Source organism: Haplochromis burtoni, unplaced genomic scaffold (genome assembly GCF_018398535.1).
Source record: "Haplochromis burtoni strain Fernald_Lab_line unplaced genomic scaffold, NCSU_Asbu1 Contig_27, whole genome shotgun sequence".
In the NCBI taxonomy this organism is placed as follows: Eukaryota; Metazoa; Chordata; class Actinopteri; order Cichliformes; family Cichlidae; genus Haplochromis; species Haplochromis burtoni.
In genome coordinates, this window is record NW_024582388.1 from 980,606 (window position 1) to 994,332 (window position 13,727).

Here is a 13,727-nt window from a genome sequence, read left to right on the forward strand (position 1 = left end):
AATGAAATTGGGTCAGGTCAGTTATTGGTGCCTACAGAATGAGACGCTAAGAAAGCTAAGACTTGTTCTTAGGTTATTATATCTGACATGTAATCACAGATACAATTTGACAACATAGCAGCTAAAATAAATTAATTTGAGCTTCTTTTCTGTTTGTCGTCTTTGTTTTCATTTTTTCAAAAGTGGATGATGGTGGCAAAGACAAACATTGCTAACAAAGCATACATGTACATACTTGTAACCTGGAATTTAAGAGCATTAACGCATGCACAGTGGCTCAGACATGTTGCTCTCAGGGGGAATCTAATGTAAATGTTGTAGACATTGGGAAATATGACAGCAATTTCACATGCGCCAACTCTGCCCAAGTGCCATGAGTGAGTGGAGTGTGCTGCCCTTAAAATCTCTTGGCTAACTATTATCTACTGAATATCCAGAGAGGTAGTTAAGAATTGCACAAGGGCTTGTATTTATTAATTTGTTCATAATGCGGAGAACCCGGTAATAAAGCTATAGCAAAAGGAAATTTCCCCTCATTTGTTTTTCTATTGAGTATTCCTGCTATTTATTCTGTTTGGCAGTAAAATTCCCTTTTATTCCATCACCGTAATCTGAGTCTGAATCAACTTTATTGACCAAGTAAAAGGATTTGGTCTTTTTCTTCTCTTTCAGTGTAAGTAACAGGATAGACAACACACAATACTAACAATCAAAACATGTGTAACATGTGTGAGATGTTTATATTCATGGTACATGGTAGAGAGTTTGAAGATGTTGGAATAAATAAGATATGGATAACTAGTTAATATAAAGATAGATAGATATCTGTTTATAATATGTATAGAACATTATCCAGATAGCGATGCTTGTTTGGCACAAATTTAGCCCAAAGCTGTGGTTCTCCTACGTGCCAGATTTGACCATGACTCGTTGCACTGACTCTGAGGTAAGACTGGTTGCTTGACCAGGTTCAGTTTATATAGGCCAGATGTGAGGTGTGTACTGACATCTGGGTCACATCTGTCCCACAAAAAGCTTCCCCTAGTCTATGTCAAGTGCAGCTAATGACATTTGGGCCAAATCTGACACAAATGTCAGGTGCTCTGAGCTGTATGTGTGCAAAGACTCCCAGATTATGCACAAATGTGTCTTCTGGGTAATTATTCTTGTTCATCACCCCAATCAGACTTCATAAACTTCCCTTTAATATAATTGCAGTTGTGACATTCTGTCTTTCAAGGCTAAAACAAAATGCCACTTTATCATCATTGCAGTGATGATCATCTACGCTCTGTGAGAGCTTATGAACATGAGTTGATTTGTGAGGAAGCATCACATTAACTGAGACTTTATTATCTTGTCTGTTGTTAACCCTAATTCCTTTTTTGCTTATCGATCTAACCACATTTTTCAGAGAAACTACTCAAGACTGACAGGGTTGTGGCTCCACGGTGCAAATCAACTTAATTTTACCACATTAAATTATAGAAAGGAGAGTAGTGTTTGAGAGTATCACAAGCCCAAACTTCCCATGAGGAGGTTACAAAGACACAGACATTTCGGAGTTTCACAGCACGCCTCAGTAACTCTGTGAGAAGCCGCCCTCCTTTGCTACCCACCCACCTTTTTCTTTGGCGTCGTGAACTTTGAGAGCCCTGGGAGAATCGGGGGGGAAACCTACCGAGAGTCAAGAAGGGAGGTTAGATAGAGGAGTGGCAGAGTGGGCAGCCCAGAGAATGCAGAAGTTGACTTCTAAACAGATGCAGTAATTCCATTTCCACCCTTTTAAATTTGGTATGCAGGGGGCCAGGGCGTAACCCTAAACCCACTATCGCTGTTGCACACAGAAGGGGGAGGCGCAGTCGACAGTTGGTGGCTGGGGCCACCGAGTCTATCGGCCTTGTTAATCAATACGGGTTCCACTCTGATAGACAGCGATTGGTGTAACCGATGCCCACCCTGCTATTTTGTTCCCTCTGGCAGGAGGAGCAGGCACCTGTTTCTTAAGACTTTCACCTGCAGTTCACAGCTCAGCTGGAGATGGCTGGCCCAGCGTGAGGCATCTGGATCAGCCCCAAAAAGTTCCTGCACATACATAAGAATGTCTGAGGAGTCTCATTTCTTCATGAGAAAATTGTCCTCCCCCCCCCCGTTCAGACAAAGTGAATGTTGTTTTGAAAGTAAAACCAGCTGCAAAAAGCATCATTTTTATGTGGAAGTCAACCAAAACGAGACACTATTGTCTGAAATTAATAGTAAAACAAATTCATTCAGGTTGTTTTTCTTGCTGTGTAAACAAATGTACTGTTTAAAGCCACCAATGTTAGGGTCATAAAGTAATAATCAATAAAATAATCAAAAGAATCAACAAATTGCATTACTTTTGCATTATACACACACACACAATATCCTTCTATTGGACAGTTATGTATTGGAGCTTCAGGAGCGGGACCACGCCTCCAAACACGCTCCTTCCGGTTCTCATCTATATAGGTTCCCCCAGTTCTGCAAGCTGATCGTTCTCGTTTATGTGCCTCCCCCTCCTTCCCCCTTTTAATTCTTTAACTTCATGACTTCTATTTAGTACACGGGGATCTGCCAGGCCCGGGAGCCATCGCCAGTCCCCCTCGAGGCCTTCCCCAAACCGCAGCTCAATTCATGTCCAAGCATTCACCTTTACCTACTAAAACGCTGTCAAACCTAAAATGAGGACGTGGGCCCAGCTAGTGAATTAGCTTTTATTTGTTAACATACAGCATTCATCTAAGTTAGTGAAAAAAGAAAAAAGAAAATGCTTCAAAGAAAAGCAATCAGGCCATTTCTGCCCACACCTGTTGGAGCAAGGACAGGTAGAACATCCCACAAACTGGCGGTTGTGACTGTAGGCCTGAACGCTCATCATTCTCTAACCTCTGAAAAAAATCACAGCTCAGCATACACTTTGGTTTAAGATTATTCTCTTTGTCATTAGCTCTGATATGTTATTTATGCAGACGTGTGGAAAGAGTTGATGTGTTGCTATCAGCAGTTGATAGTTGCTTCTGGCCACATCGCAGTATGCACTTTGTCATTGTTTTCATATTTATGCATGCAATTGAACTGGAAGTAATATTCTTCTTGCTACTCCTCGGCAGTCTCAGACCATTCTGCTATTTTTCAACTCCTCCCACACAAAGTGAAGTCAGCTGATTACAGTGAGCAGGAAAAGGACTATTTGTTTTTGTTTCCTTTTTTCTGTCTGTCCATATTGCAGGTAAATGAAGTGCATGTAACTCAAGTCATGACTTGGGTTTTGAAAAGTTTTCTTAATGTGCAAATGTGCTGACACATTTGTAACTGGAAACACTTTAATATGCTGAAATATACTTTAAATTATTATCTGAAGAGAGTTGAAGGTTGACTGGGAATTCAGGATGGATCCAGGGGAATTTGGCAAGAATATATTTTTATTTTGAAAAACCGCAATTATACCACTGACAGAATCCTATTAGTTCTGTGCATTCTTCCTTTAGAATAGAAGAACCTCTGTTTTTACGTGTTAGATAATCTGAGGGCTAGTTTTAAGTTCTTCTGTATGTTGCGAGGTTAACCTATACGTTTGGGATTAGATTGACTTAAAAGAAAAAAAATATGTATCTTATAAAGCTGTGATAAGACAACAGCTATCCATATTTAGAAAGACATGTTTGTCTGATAATGGTAAATAAAAGCAGTTTTGCTCTTTTATTGATTTGATTAGAGGTTTTCTTATTGAGAGTTTAGCCAGAAACCACACAACCCCACACATCGGAGAATCCAAACCCAGCTGAAACAAGCAGCCTTTTGCAAATACTGGAGTTTGGGGCTAATTAGTTCTGATAAAACCTGTGGATTGGAAACACACTGCCTGTCTGCCAAACTGTCTCAGCTCCATTTGAAGCTGCTGAATCCAATAAGAAGTGTGAATGACTTTAATTAGTGCTATCACAATGCTGTATTTGCCCATGTTAGCTTATTCTCTTAGAGCTGAGCTCTGAAACTGTTTGCAAACACACACACACACACACACACACACACACACAGTATCCTGTCTATTAGGCCTGTGGTGTGTTGCAGTAATCACTGGCCCAGCATGATCTTACTGAAACATTGGCACCAGCATTAAGACAAACAGCCCCCTCCCTTTCAAACAAGACGACCCCCTGCTGTGAGCTAACAAGACTATAGCAACCACCCTTACCACACACACATTTTCCCCGTAGTAGTTCTCCTGCATGCAAGAAGACACATGCAAATGTGCATGTACAAACATTTTCATGTAGGCCACAGAAACATATTTACATTGTAAGATATAAGGGCAGGAGTTTTTTCATTGCACTGGATTGTGTCTAAATGACAGACGGCATCAAAAAGGAGTGTTTCCTTGTGGCCTTCACAACCATTTGTTTACAGAAGATTAGTGAAATTAATTTTATCAAGCTCATCTTCAATGTGAACCAGGAGTTTTGCATGCAAAACTGAGTTTATACTGGTTTCCAATTAAAAACCAGAGAAACTAGTTTGTCCATGTGGCTTTAAACAGTGAATGAGCAAAACTGTTTTCTCTTTAGATTTAGACAAGTTAAAATTTGAATGGATCAGGCACTGATGATTGGGAATATGCTGTATCATCAGCAGCAATGACAGCTCTTTTTTCCTACTTGTGTAGGTTGGGACTGGAAGATGTTTGATCCACTGATTAACTTGAAAGATTGTCAATGAAAACCAGCTAAAGTACAGAGCAGGCTTCACTGGGGGAAGACAGCCATATTTTTTTGTTTAATTCATTAATTTGACAACATTAATGAACCGAGAAATCCTGTGAAATTAGTCAAAAAGCTAATTTTCAGAAACTGCCCAGATATTAAAGTAGCATTCTTAAATTCTAACTTAAGAGCTGTGACAGAATAAAGTGATCTGGTGTTGTGTAGGTACAAGATGTAATATTTCCATCCTCTGCAGATGAATCCTGTGAGTCTGCTGAGAATCTGATTTGCTTACTATTTTGGTAATGGCAATCACTACAGCACTTGATGCTCCTTATCATTTGAAGATAGACGTTATAAATTCAGTAGAAAAAACAGCAATAGAAAAATCGGCTAACATTTTAGTTTTCTCCTTCATTTCATGTTGCATTTTTGAGAAAATGAATGATTGAGTCAAGTGTTTTGACCTACAACCCACCACCAAGAGAACAGGCACTAATGTATTAAGTCCACACCCTAATTAGTTCATTTGTATCCTATTAGTTGGCTGTCTGCATTCCTATTTACATTCCTGCATAATGTATTTATTTTTTGATAACTTTTCCTTGTTTGTAAAGGGCGCTGTGACTCTGCGTCTGTGTGTGTCTCTTGGGGGAGTGCAAACAAGGGCAAAGTGATTATAACCCTTCCACCAGGGTGAACATTTTAAACAAACACCTATAGAAGGAAGCTTGATTGACTTGACTTACTCTTCCTCTCCGCCCAGGCTGAGGGAGTGTCCTCTTCCAGCTCGTATAAAGCCAAACGCTCCCGTGTGTTACAGAGCATGCAGGCAGAGACGCGGTGCTGCACCGACACAAAGGAGTGAGAGAGAGAGGGAGGGTAGACTGGAAGTATCCACAGATTTTCAGAAAGTAAAACGCCTGTGTTGGATATCACACGTACTAAACATACTCGCAAACTGCGTGCGCATTAGCATGAGTTTGGCACTTCTCCTGGATTAACTGGACTTGCAGCCTGCTTGCAAAAAGCAAGTTCGCTCTGACTTTGGAGGACAAAACGCGCACAGAAAACAACGATGGATAGGAGCATCCCGGGATGGTGCGTGCTGTTAACCCTGGTTCTGCACGGAACGCGCTGCTTGGCTGCCAAAGAGCTCCAGTGCCAGGAGATCTCCGTACCTCTGTGCAAAGGCATCGGCTACAACTACACCTACATGCCCAACCAGTTCAAACACGACACGCAGGACGAAGCCGGCCTGGAAGTGCACCAGTTCTGGCCGCTGGTGGAAATAAAGTGTTCCCCCGACTTGCGCTTCTTCCTCTGCAGTATGTACACACCGATCTGCCTTGAAGACTACAAGAAGCCGCTGCCACCGTGCAGGAGTGTGTGTGAGCGGGCCAAAGCTGGATGTGCGCCGCTCATGAGACAGTACGGCTTCCCGTGGCCAGACCGGATGAGATGCGACCTGCTGCCCGAACAAGGCAACCAGGACACGCTGTGCATGGACTACAACCGCAGCCAGACCACCACTGTCTCTCCTGTGGTGGCGAAGCCAACCAACCGACCCTTAAAGCCGTACAACACCAAGAAGAAGAGCGGCTATGGTCGTGGGATCCCCGGTAAGCACAAACCAGCAGCGTCTACGTGTGAAACGGGATGCTTCTGCCGTGCGCCCATGGTGCCCGTTACCAGCGACAGCCACCCTCTGCACAACCGCGTCAAAACTGGACAGATCTTGAACTGTGCCATTCCGTGCCACAACCCTTACTTTACACCAGAAGAGAGGACTTTTACTGCCTTTTGGATCGGCCTGTGGTCGGTTCTGTGTTTCATCTCCACTTTTGCAACTGTGGCGACCTTTTTAATTGATATGGAGAGGTTTAAGTACCCGGAGCGCCCCATCATATTCCTCTCCGCCTGCTACATGTTCGTGTCAGTTGGATATATTGTCAGACTGATCGCTGGACACGAAGAAGTGGCCTGCAATAGAGAAAACGGCGGAGAATACATTCACTATGAAACCACTGGTCCTGCTCTTTGTACCATCGTTTTTCTGCTGATCTACTTCTTTGGCATGGCCAGCTCGATCTGGTGGGTGATTCTGTCCCTCACTTGGTTTCTCGCTGCAGGTATGAAGTGGGGTAACGAGGCAATAGCCAGTTACTCACAGTACTTTCATTTAGCCGCCTGGCTCATTCCCAGCATGAAGTCCATCGCGGTTCTGGCTCTGAGCTCAGTGGACGGGGACTCCGTAGCCGGGATTTGCTATGTAGGCAACCAGAATTTGGACAACTTGCGGGGCTTTGTGTTGGCACCGCTGGTTATCTACCTGTTCATCGGTACCATGTTTCTGCTGGCCGGCTTCGTCTCGCTGTTCAGGATCAGGAGTGTTATCAAACAAGGAGGCACAAAAACTGATAAACTGGAGAGGCTGATGATCAGGATAGGAGTTTTCACTGTTTTATATACAGTCCCGGCCACTGTCATAGTGGCGTGTTACTTTTACGAGCAGCATAACAGGCAGACGTGGGAAATTACGCACAACTGTACGTGCATGACGGACCCGAACAGGCAGAGGCCAGACTATGCTGTGTTTATGCTGAAATACTTCATGTGCCTCCTGGTGGGTATCACGTCGGGAGCTTGGATCTGGTCCGGGAAGACCTTGGACTCCTGGAGGACTTTTTGCACGCGGTGCTGCTGGGGTAGTAAAGCCTCAGCGGGCTCCATGTACAGTGACGTGAGCACTGGACTGACCTGGAGGTCTGGGACGGCCAGTTCCGTCTCCTGCCCCAAACAGATGCCACTTTCCCGGGTTTGATCAGGTGGATTGGACGCCCAGTTGCCCAATCTCATGTCATTTGACACTAAAGACTTAAAACCAGCTTTCTGGGGGCAATGTGTCATAGAGAATGATTTTTGTTTTGTTTTTAATGGGTAAATTATTAAACGTCAGTCCCCAAACTGCTAGTTAAAGTCAAACTTTGTTCCTGAGCACTCCCCTAATGTGAAAGTTTAATGGATTTATGCTCCGGTTTGCTTATAAAACTTAGATCAGTTTGACTTATGGAAAGTGCTCTTCCCTTGCCTTCTTCCAGTGACGTCCAGGGGTTTTGAATAGAGGGTTTGAGAGGGGGAGGGGTGACTAATTGTGTTGGGATTGTCCATCAGCGTGTTGTAATTAGCACATTAATGAGCGCCTAATGGCTTCTCTTTAAATAATGAGACTGTCAGCAGCAGAACAATGTACCTGGCACGAAGAATGCAGAGTCTTATCTGAGCTTAATTGAATGCACACAGCTGACAAGATCCCCCTTGTCGATAGGTTATATGGTATATCTGAGTATCTCCTTATTCTCACTGCAAAGAGCCGCTGTGTCTTAAACACAATATTCACAATGAGACTGTTCTGCTAGAAATGAGGCCATTGCTGGGCTGTTTTGTCTACAAGATGGATTTATGCGTACATTAATCAATGCCTTAATACTGCCTCGTACGGGTTGCATTTGCGCATAAAGTGTATTTATATAATTATTGGTGTACATACATTGTACATTTGTACATTGAATTTTACGAGACTGTAAATATATATAATTTCCATTTTGATAGAAGATTTTATTTTGAGAATAAAACAACTTTTATTGAACGTTTACTCATGTTTCCTGGTTATTCTCAATACTTGTTTCTCCTGGAATCTGACACTGTCAAACTGTGTATTTCTTAGTTTTTGTTTTTAAGTTGTTGATGCAATTCATGCCTTGAAGCAGCATCTCAGTATTCAGACTAAAGAGCAGAGTGCGCAAGGTGCTAAAGTCTCAGCATCTCTGTGCGCAATGGCTGAGCTATGACAGCTGTAGTTTCATTTATATTTAACTAAAACATGTAAATTGCTTTTGTAGTCACGTGGGATAAGCTCTATTAAGCGTCCCTGGTGCTGCAGATTTACATGCTGTGAGACGAGGAGAACAATATCGGCACGGCAATGGTGAAACTACAGGTGGTCTTCTTAGTTTAAAGCCCCCCTGCGCTTAAGATTTGTTATTAACTCTTGACTTCTGTTCTCTGTCGAGCTTAATGTCTCACATTTTACTTTATCCCACATAGATCGCCCAGTTTTCAGTTATTCGTTTTTGGAACAGCGGTAGTGGAAGAGGGACATTTGTTATTCCCGGTGTTATTTTTGGTTTGGCCATCAGAAGTTAAAGAAGAAACCGTCTGTTAAGCCAGGACAAAAAATGCTTATTATAAGAGGTTTAAGCTGAAGGCTCACATAACTCTTAATAAGATGGATCATTTACAAATGTGATGACCGAGGCTTCTAATTAAGACGTCAGAGAGGAGAGACAGATTTGAAACTCTCTCCATCGTGATCACGTCTCTGCAGTGTGTGGTCCGCTTATCCTGTTGAACATCATCACCCCATTGTGGTTCTATTTGTGTCCATAATTTGGAAAAGGAAAAAAATGATTCCTGTTCTCCAGCATGATAAATCCACACGCTATTCATAAACTCAACTGTTACAGCAAAACCTTATGTGTTCAAAATTTGGGGGAAAATTGTACTTCGCTAAGAACGAGGGAAACGATAATAAAATGCCGCCATCTTCTGGTCAAATTATTAAAAGCTGTCAGCCATCAGTGACTCACAAAGGACAAAACTAACAGTAGCAGCTACAAATTAGTTTAATTTAACATAAAGCCTGAAAAACCTTCGTTTAATCTGAGAGTATGAAGATATGGCTCAACTCTTATGTAAGATAATGCCTCTAAAAACAATCTGTCATCTTAATGAAGATCCTTTCAAAAATTTCCATTTCCTTTTTCCCCAAACACTCCCAGTTAAAGCTGTAAAGTTTCCATACATCACAAATCATATGGAAAATTAAATTAAATACATATTTTACGAATTTTCAAATCAAAAATAAGGAGAACAGTTGTCTTCACCTATTAAGTGGTCAGTGATTTATTTATTATTTTTTTGTGAATAGGTGTTTATTCTGTTTATGGGGTTTTTTTTATTACTATTTTTAGATAAAAAAATATGGACATTTCTGACTCCAACGTTAAATGGCTTTTAAGTGACCTGATTCTGTCTGCACACAGGGCATCAGTTCGAATCACTTATTTCCTACAGAGGCCATTTTGACATGTTTCAATTTGTCTCAGAACAAATTGCTCTGCCACTTGTTAGGCATGAGACAAGTTTGCTTCCTCTTCCCGTGGTGTGTGTATATTTGTGTTGTGGCAGGGGGGTTGGGCATGCTCCCTTAAGCCCACAAGCAAAAAATCAACAGAGGAAATGGGTCGAGAGGTCGTGCCCGATCCATCTCCTTCTAACATAAACAAGACGCTGACTTGCCAGTTCAGCTCATCGCAGCCAGATCCTATTGGTAAAACCCAGAGAGCCCAACTCGTCTTCGTTTCCTCCAATTAGGATCTTCGTGAATGCAGTCTTTGTATAATGACCTAATTCGATGTCAAACTGTGACTGGTTGGAAATAAATCATGTTAAGATGTCTGAATGGCTTATATGGGCTGTTAAAGGTCACATAGCAATAGGAACCTTTAATTTCATAGAGTATACAGAGCTGGGGGGAGAGCATTTAGCTTTCATTATCAGCCATTGTCATGTCAGGGCTGATTTACAATGCAGTCTTAAGCAAACAGTGCTAACTGACAGGTCTGTGATGGACGGAGGACCTCACTGCTTTCTGTCTCGGAGCATGCTAGAACAAATGCCACATTACTCTGAAAAGAAGTGTTTAAGGAAAATGAATGACTTAAAAATAATAATAAATAGCTGCATGAGAAGTTTGACAAGCCAATGTGGCCAAATGAAAACCTGCTTTCTAAGCTCTACAGTGTCATAAAATTAGCCCACTGATATTCTAATAAGCTTCTAAGAAATAATTTTTTATACCACTAGGTAAAAGTGAATGTTTTTTTATTTATCTGTGTAGTTTTTGACAGGATTACATAAATGCTATTAAGACCCATCAAGTTTACTCTACCTGCATTTTTAAAATCGCAAATGCCTACATGTCAAGTTATGCGAGGTGAAGGGTGCAGAGGTCACAGGTCAGAGGTCATATTTGTCTGGCATGCAGGGGCAAAAAGATCAGCCCACTAAATAATTATTAGCTGTAACTTGATCGCTTTGGACATATCTGATTGTGCAGAATGGATTCCTCCAGTAAATGTCTTAATGATTAAAACATCCACTTTGTTTTAGATGTTTTTAATTTTTTATTTTATTTTCATTATTCTTACAAGCAGGGACAGAGTGAGCAAAGATTATCTTTCACTTGAAAATCAGAGTTATGACCAGGGTTAATAGAATATGATTGATGTGGGCATTTGCCGTAAAGTTTATGGTTCATTAAAAAGTGTAGGTGCTAGCACTTTTGGATCTCTAATACAAACATGAATCCAAAGCAGAGTCCAAGATGCAGAGTAGCAAATAATGCAAATGGCAAGATAACACAGAGGGAAAGAGGCAGGCAGGAAATCAGTACGATGCAACAAGGGAACACAGGTAAGAGGTTACTTATACACATAAGGGGATGAGAGAGGTGGAGAAAACCAGAACATGGGAACACCAGACACCAGGAATCTGAAAATGCAGGATTACTACAAGTAAAAAAACTCAACCTACAACAGAGATAAAACAAAAGGGTTGAAATAATAAATGAAACGCAAACTTGGGAAACAAACTGAAGATTTTTAATAATAAACAGGATTCAAAATGGCACGACAAATAACGCTTTAGAAGAAAAGGGGCTTCTAAGTGTTTATGCTTTAGAAGAAATGATAATTGCATCAAGGTCCTTTTTAATGATGTACATAAAGCATAAGCTTTGCTCACAGCACAAGCCAGGGAAATGCTGGCTGAAACATTTTCTCCTTTTCAAAAAGATTTTCATGTGTTTGCTGAAATTAATTCGTGAGCTTTTTTGTCTTCTGCTTCGGCTCTTTAATAAGCTAATCTGCAGACAAGAAGCCACAGCTACTGTAAGAAAACACCTGAAAGCTATTCAACATTTCTTCACATAGGCTCGTTGTCTCTCTCTCTCTCTCTCTTTTATTTATTTATTTATTTATTTACTCTCCAATCCCTGTATCAAGAACATCAAAGGGGGCATGATAGATTTTCTCTTTCTCTGTATAGTCATCAGGGACAACCTTATCCTCCCATTCATCTCAGCTACATCCTCATAGGTGAGAAGGGTGCTGAGGGATCAATATTTTTGATGCCTCTGACATCTTCTCTGATGTGCTGCTGTGGTCAATGTTGAGTTTTCCCTCTTACTTCTCAATCTCCTCCGTCTGTCACCCATGAGATCCGACTGCATTATAACACCGGAGGCGCTCGCAGGTTGACGCGTCAACTCCAGCTGAGGATCGATGAGGAGTCTAAGTGTCAACTCTTAATTCTCTGCTTTGTACTGATATACAACACAGACTCCACAAAAGAAGAACTTGGTTTCAGAATTAAACATTTAACAATGAATGAAATATGCTTTTTTTTTTTAATTAAAAAATGGAAACTGACCAGAGCTTTAATCAAAGAAATAATGGATCACACTTACATGGAAATGTAAGCATTAGTTATGTTTTATCAATCATTACAATCTTGTATATGATTTACTTTTATAGGCGTTGAACTAAATTGAATTGAATTGAGTTAAAAAATTGAATTGACGCTCACTCCTTTGTCCTGTTGGCTGTGTTTCTCCTTCCTTGACCAGAAGGTGGCAGTAAAAGCAGTAATCAGCAAACTATTAAAGAAAATCATTGAGCTGTAACTATTAAATAATCACCCATGACATTGAACCCAAAACCAGAAGTATATAAAGACATTCATGGGTTTCCATTGATAAAGTTCTGTGTATGGCTTCATTGTGACTAATTCCACATGCACAAGCCAGCACTAAAAGAATTTTTCCCTGATTTGGTTGAGAAGAAATTCATTGACCGCAAAGTTCATAATGACAGTGTCCATGTTGTTGGGCCTGAGTGAGAATAATTGTGTGCAGCAAGGTTCCTAAATCTGGAGAAATGCCTACAGTAAGGAAATAAGAGATGTCCAGCTATCGCATATCAGCATAATGCGTAGATGTCCACCTACTTTTGCTTTAATCACATTTTTTATGGAGTTTTAGACACTTCTGTAAAAGGTTCTGTGTATAAACATCTTTTAATAATAATTTTAATGCCGATGGACGAACAGACGGACGGACGGGTGGATGGATGGATAATAATGGCCAACAACAGACATTGGTCTACAATGAATCTGGGTTAACACTCTGGGTTAACACAGGTGTGGGTCACCAGGTTAGCTGGTCTGATCTGTGAACCAACACCAGTGACAGTGCAGTCCTTTGTCAGAGCACCCAGCCGATGACGTGCCAGCCTCCTAATACTGCTTTGTGTTTTAGCTGCCCCAAATAGCACAGCAGGACAATGAGAAGAGCACGAGGCATGTGTTAAGGAGTCATGCAACACTGTAGGTGCTCTATTGTTTTGTTCACAGTCACTGATTTAAACAGACTGTCGCACAGAAAATCTGTGATCTCTGAGCTCAGTAATTACATAAAACTACTGCATGACAATGGACAGTAAATGTTTCTTTGAATTTAAAATAGTGGTTCGCACTGTTGCTTCACAGCAAGAAGGTCCTGGGTTCAAATCCACAGAAAGGATGAGGCCTTTGCGTGTGGGTACTCCAGCTTCTAGGAGTTTAGGATAACTGGTGACTCTAAATTGCCCATAGGTGTGAATGTGAGTGCCCCTCTGTGTTGGCGCTGTGGCAGACTGGCAACGTGTCCAGGGTGTACCCTGCTTCTTGTCTTATGGGGCTGGGATAGGCTGCCAATCTGAATTAGATGAGCAAATAAAGATGGATGGAAAGTCATCAAAGTTTTGTTTTTCAGCACAAGTTTAGATATTTATATGGCGGAAATGTCACATAACTGTGTTTAAAAATGACTTCACACAGAAA

General features: G+C 41.3%; 1 protein-coding gene across 1 annotated transcript; it reads left to right on the forward strand.

Annotated features, from left to right (window-relative positions):
* Positions 1–5,527: 5,527 nt before the first annotated feature.
* On the forward strand, positions 5,528–9,671 carry LOC102308448 (frizzled-8). The gene has a single exon (XM_005918009.3). It carries the CDS (start codon positions 5,803–5,805, stop codon positions 7,546–7,548), a length of 1,746 nt encoding a protein of 581 aa, XP_005918071.1. The 5' UTR covers positions 5,528–5,802; the 3' UTR covers positions 7,549–9,671.
* The last annotated feature ends 4,056 nt before the right edge of the window (positions 9,672–13,727 follow it).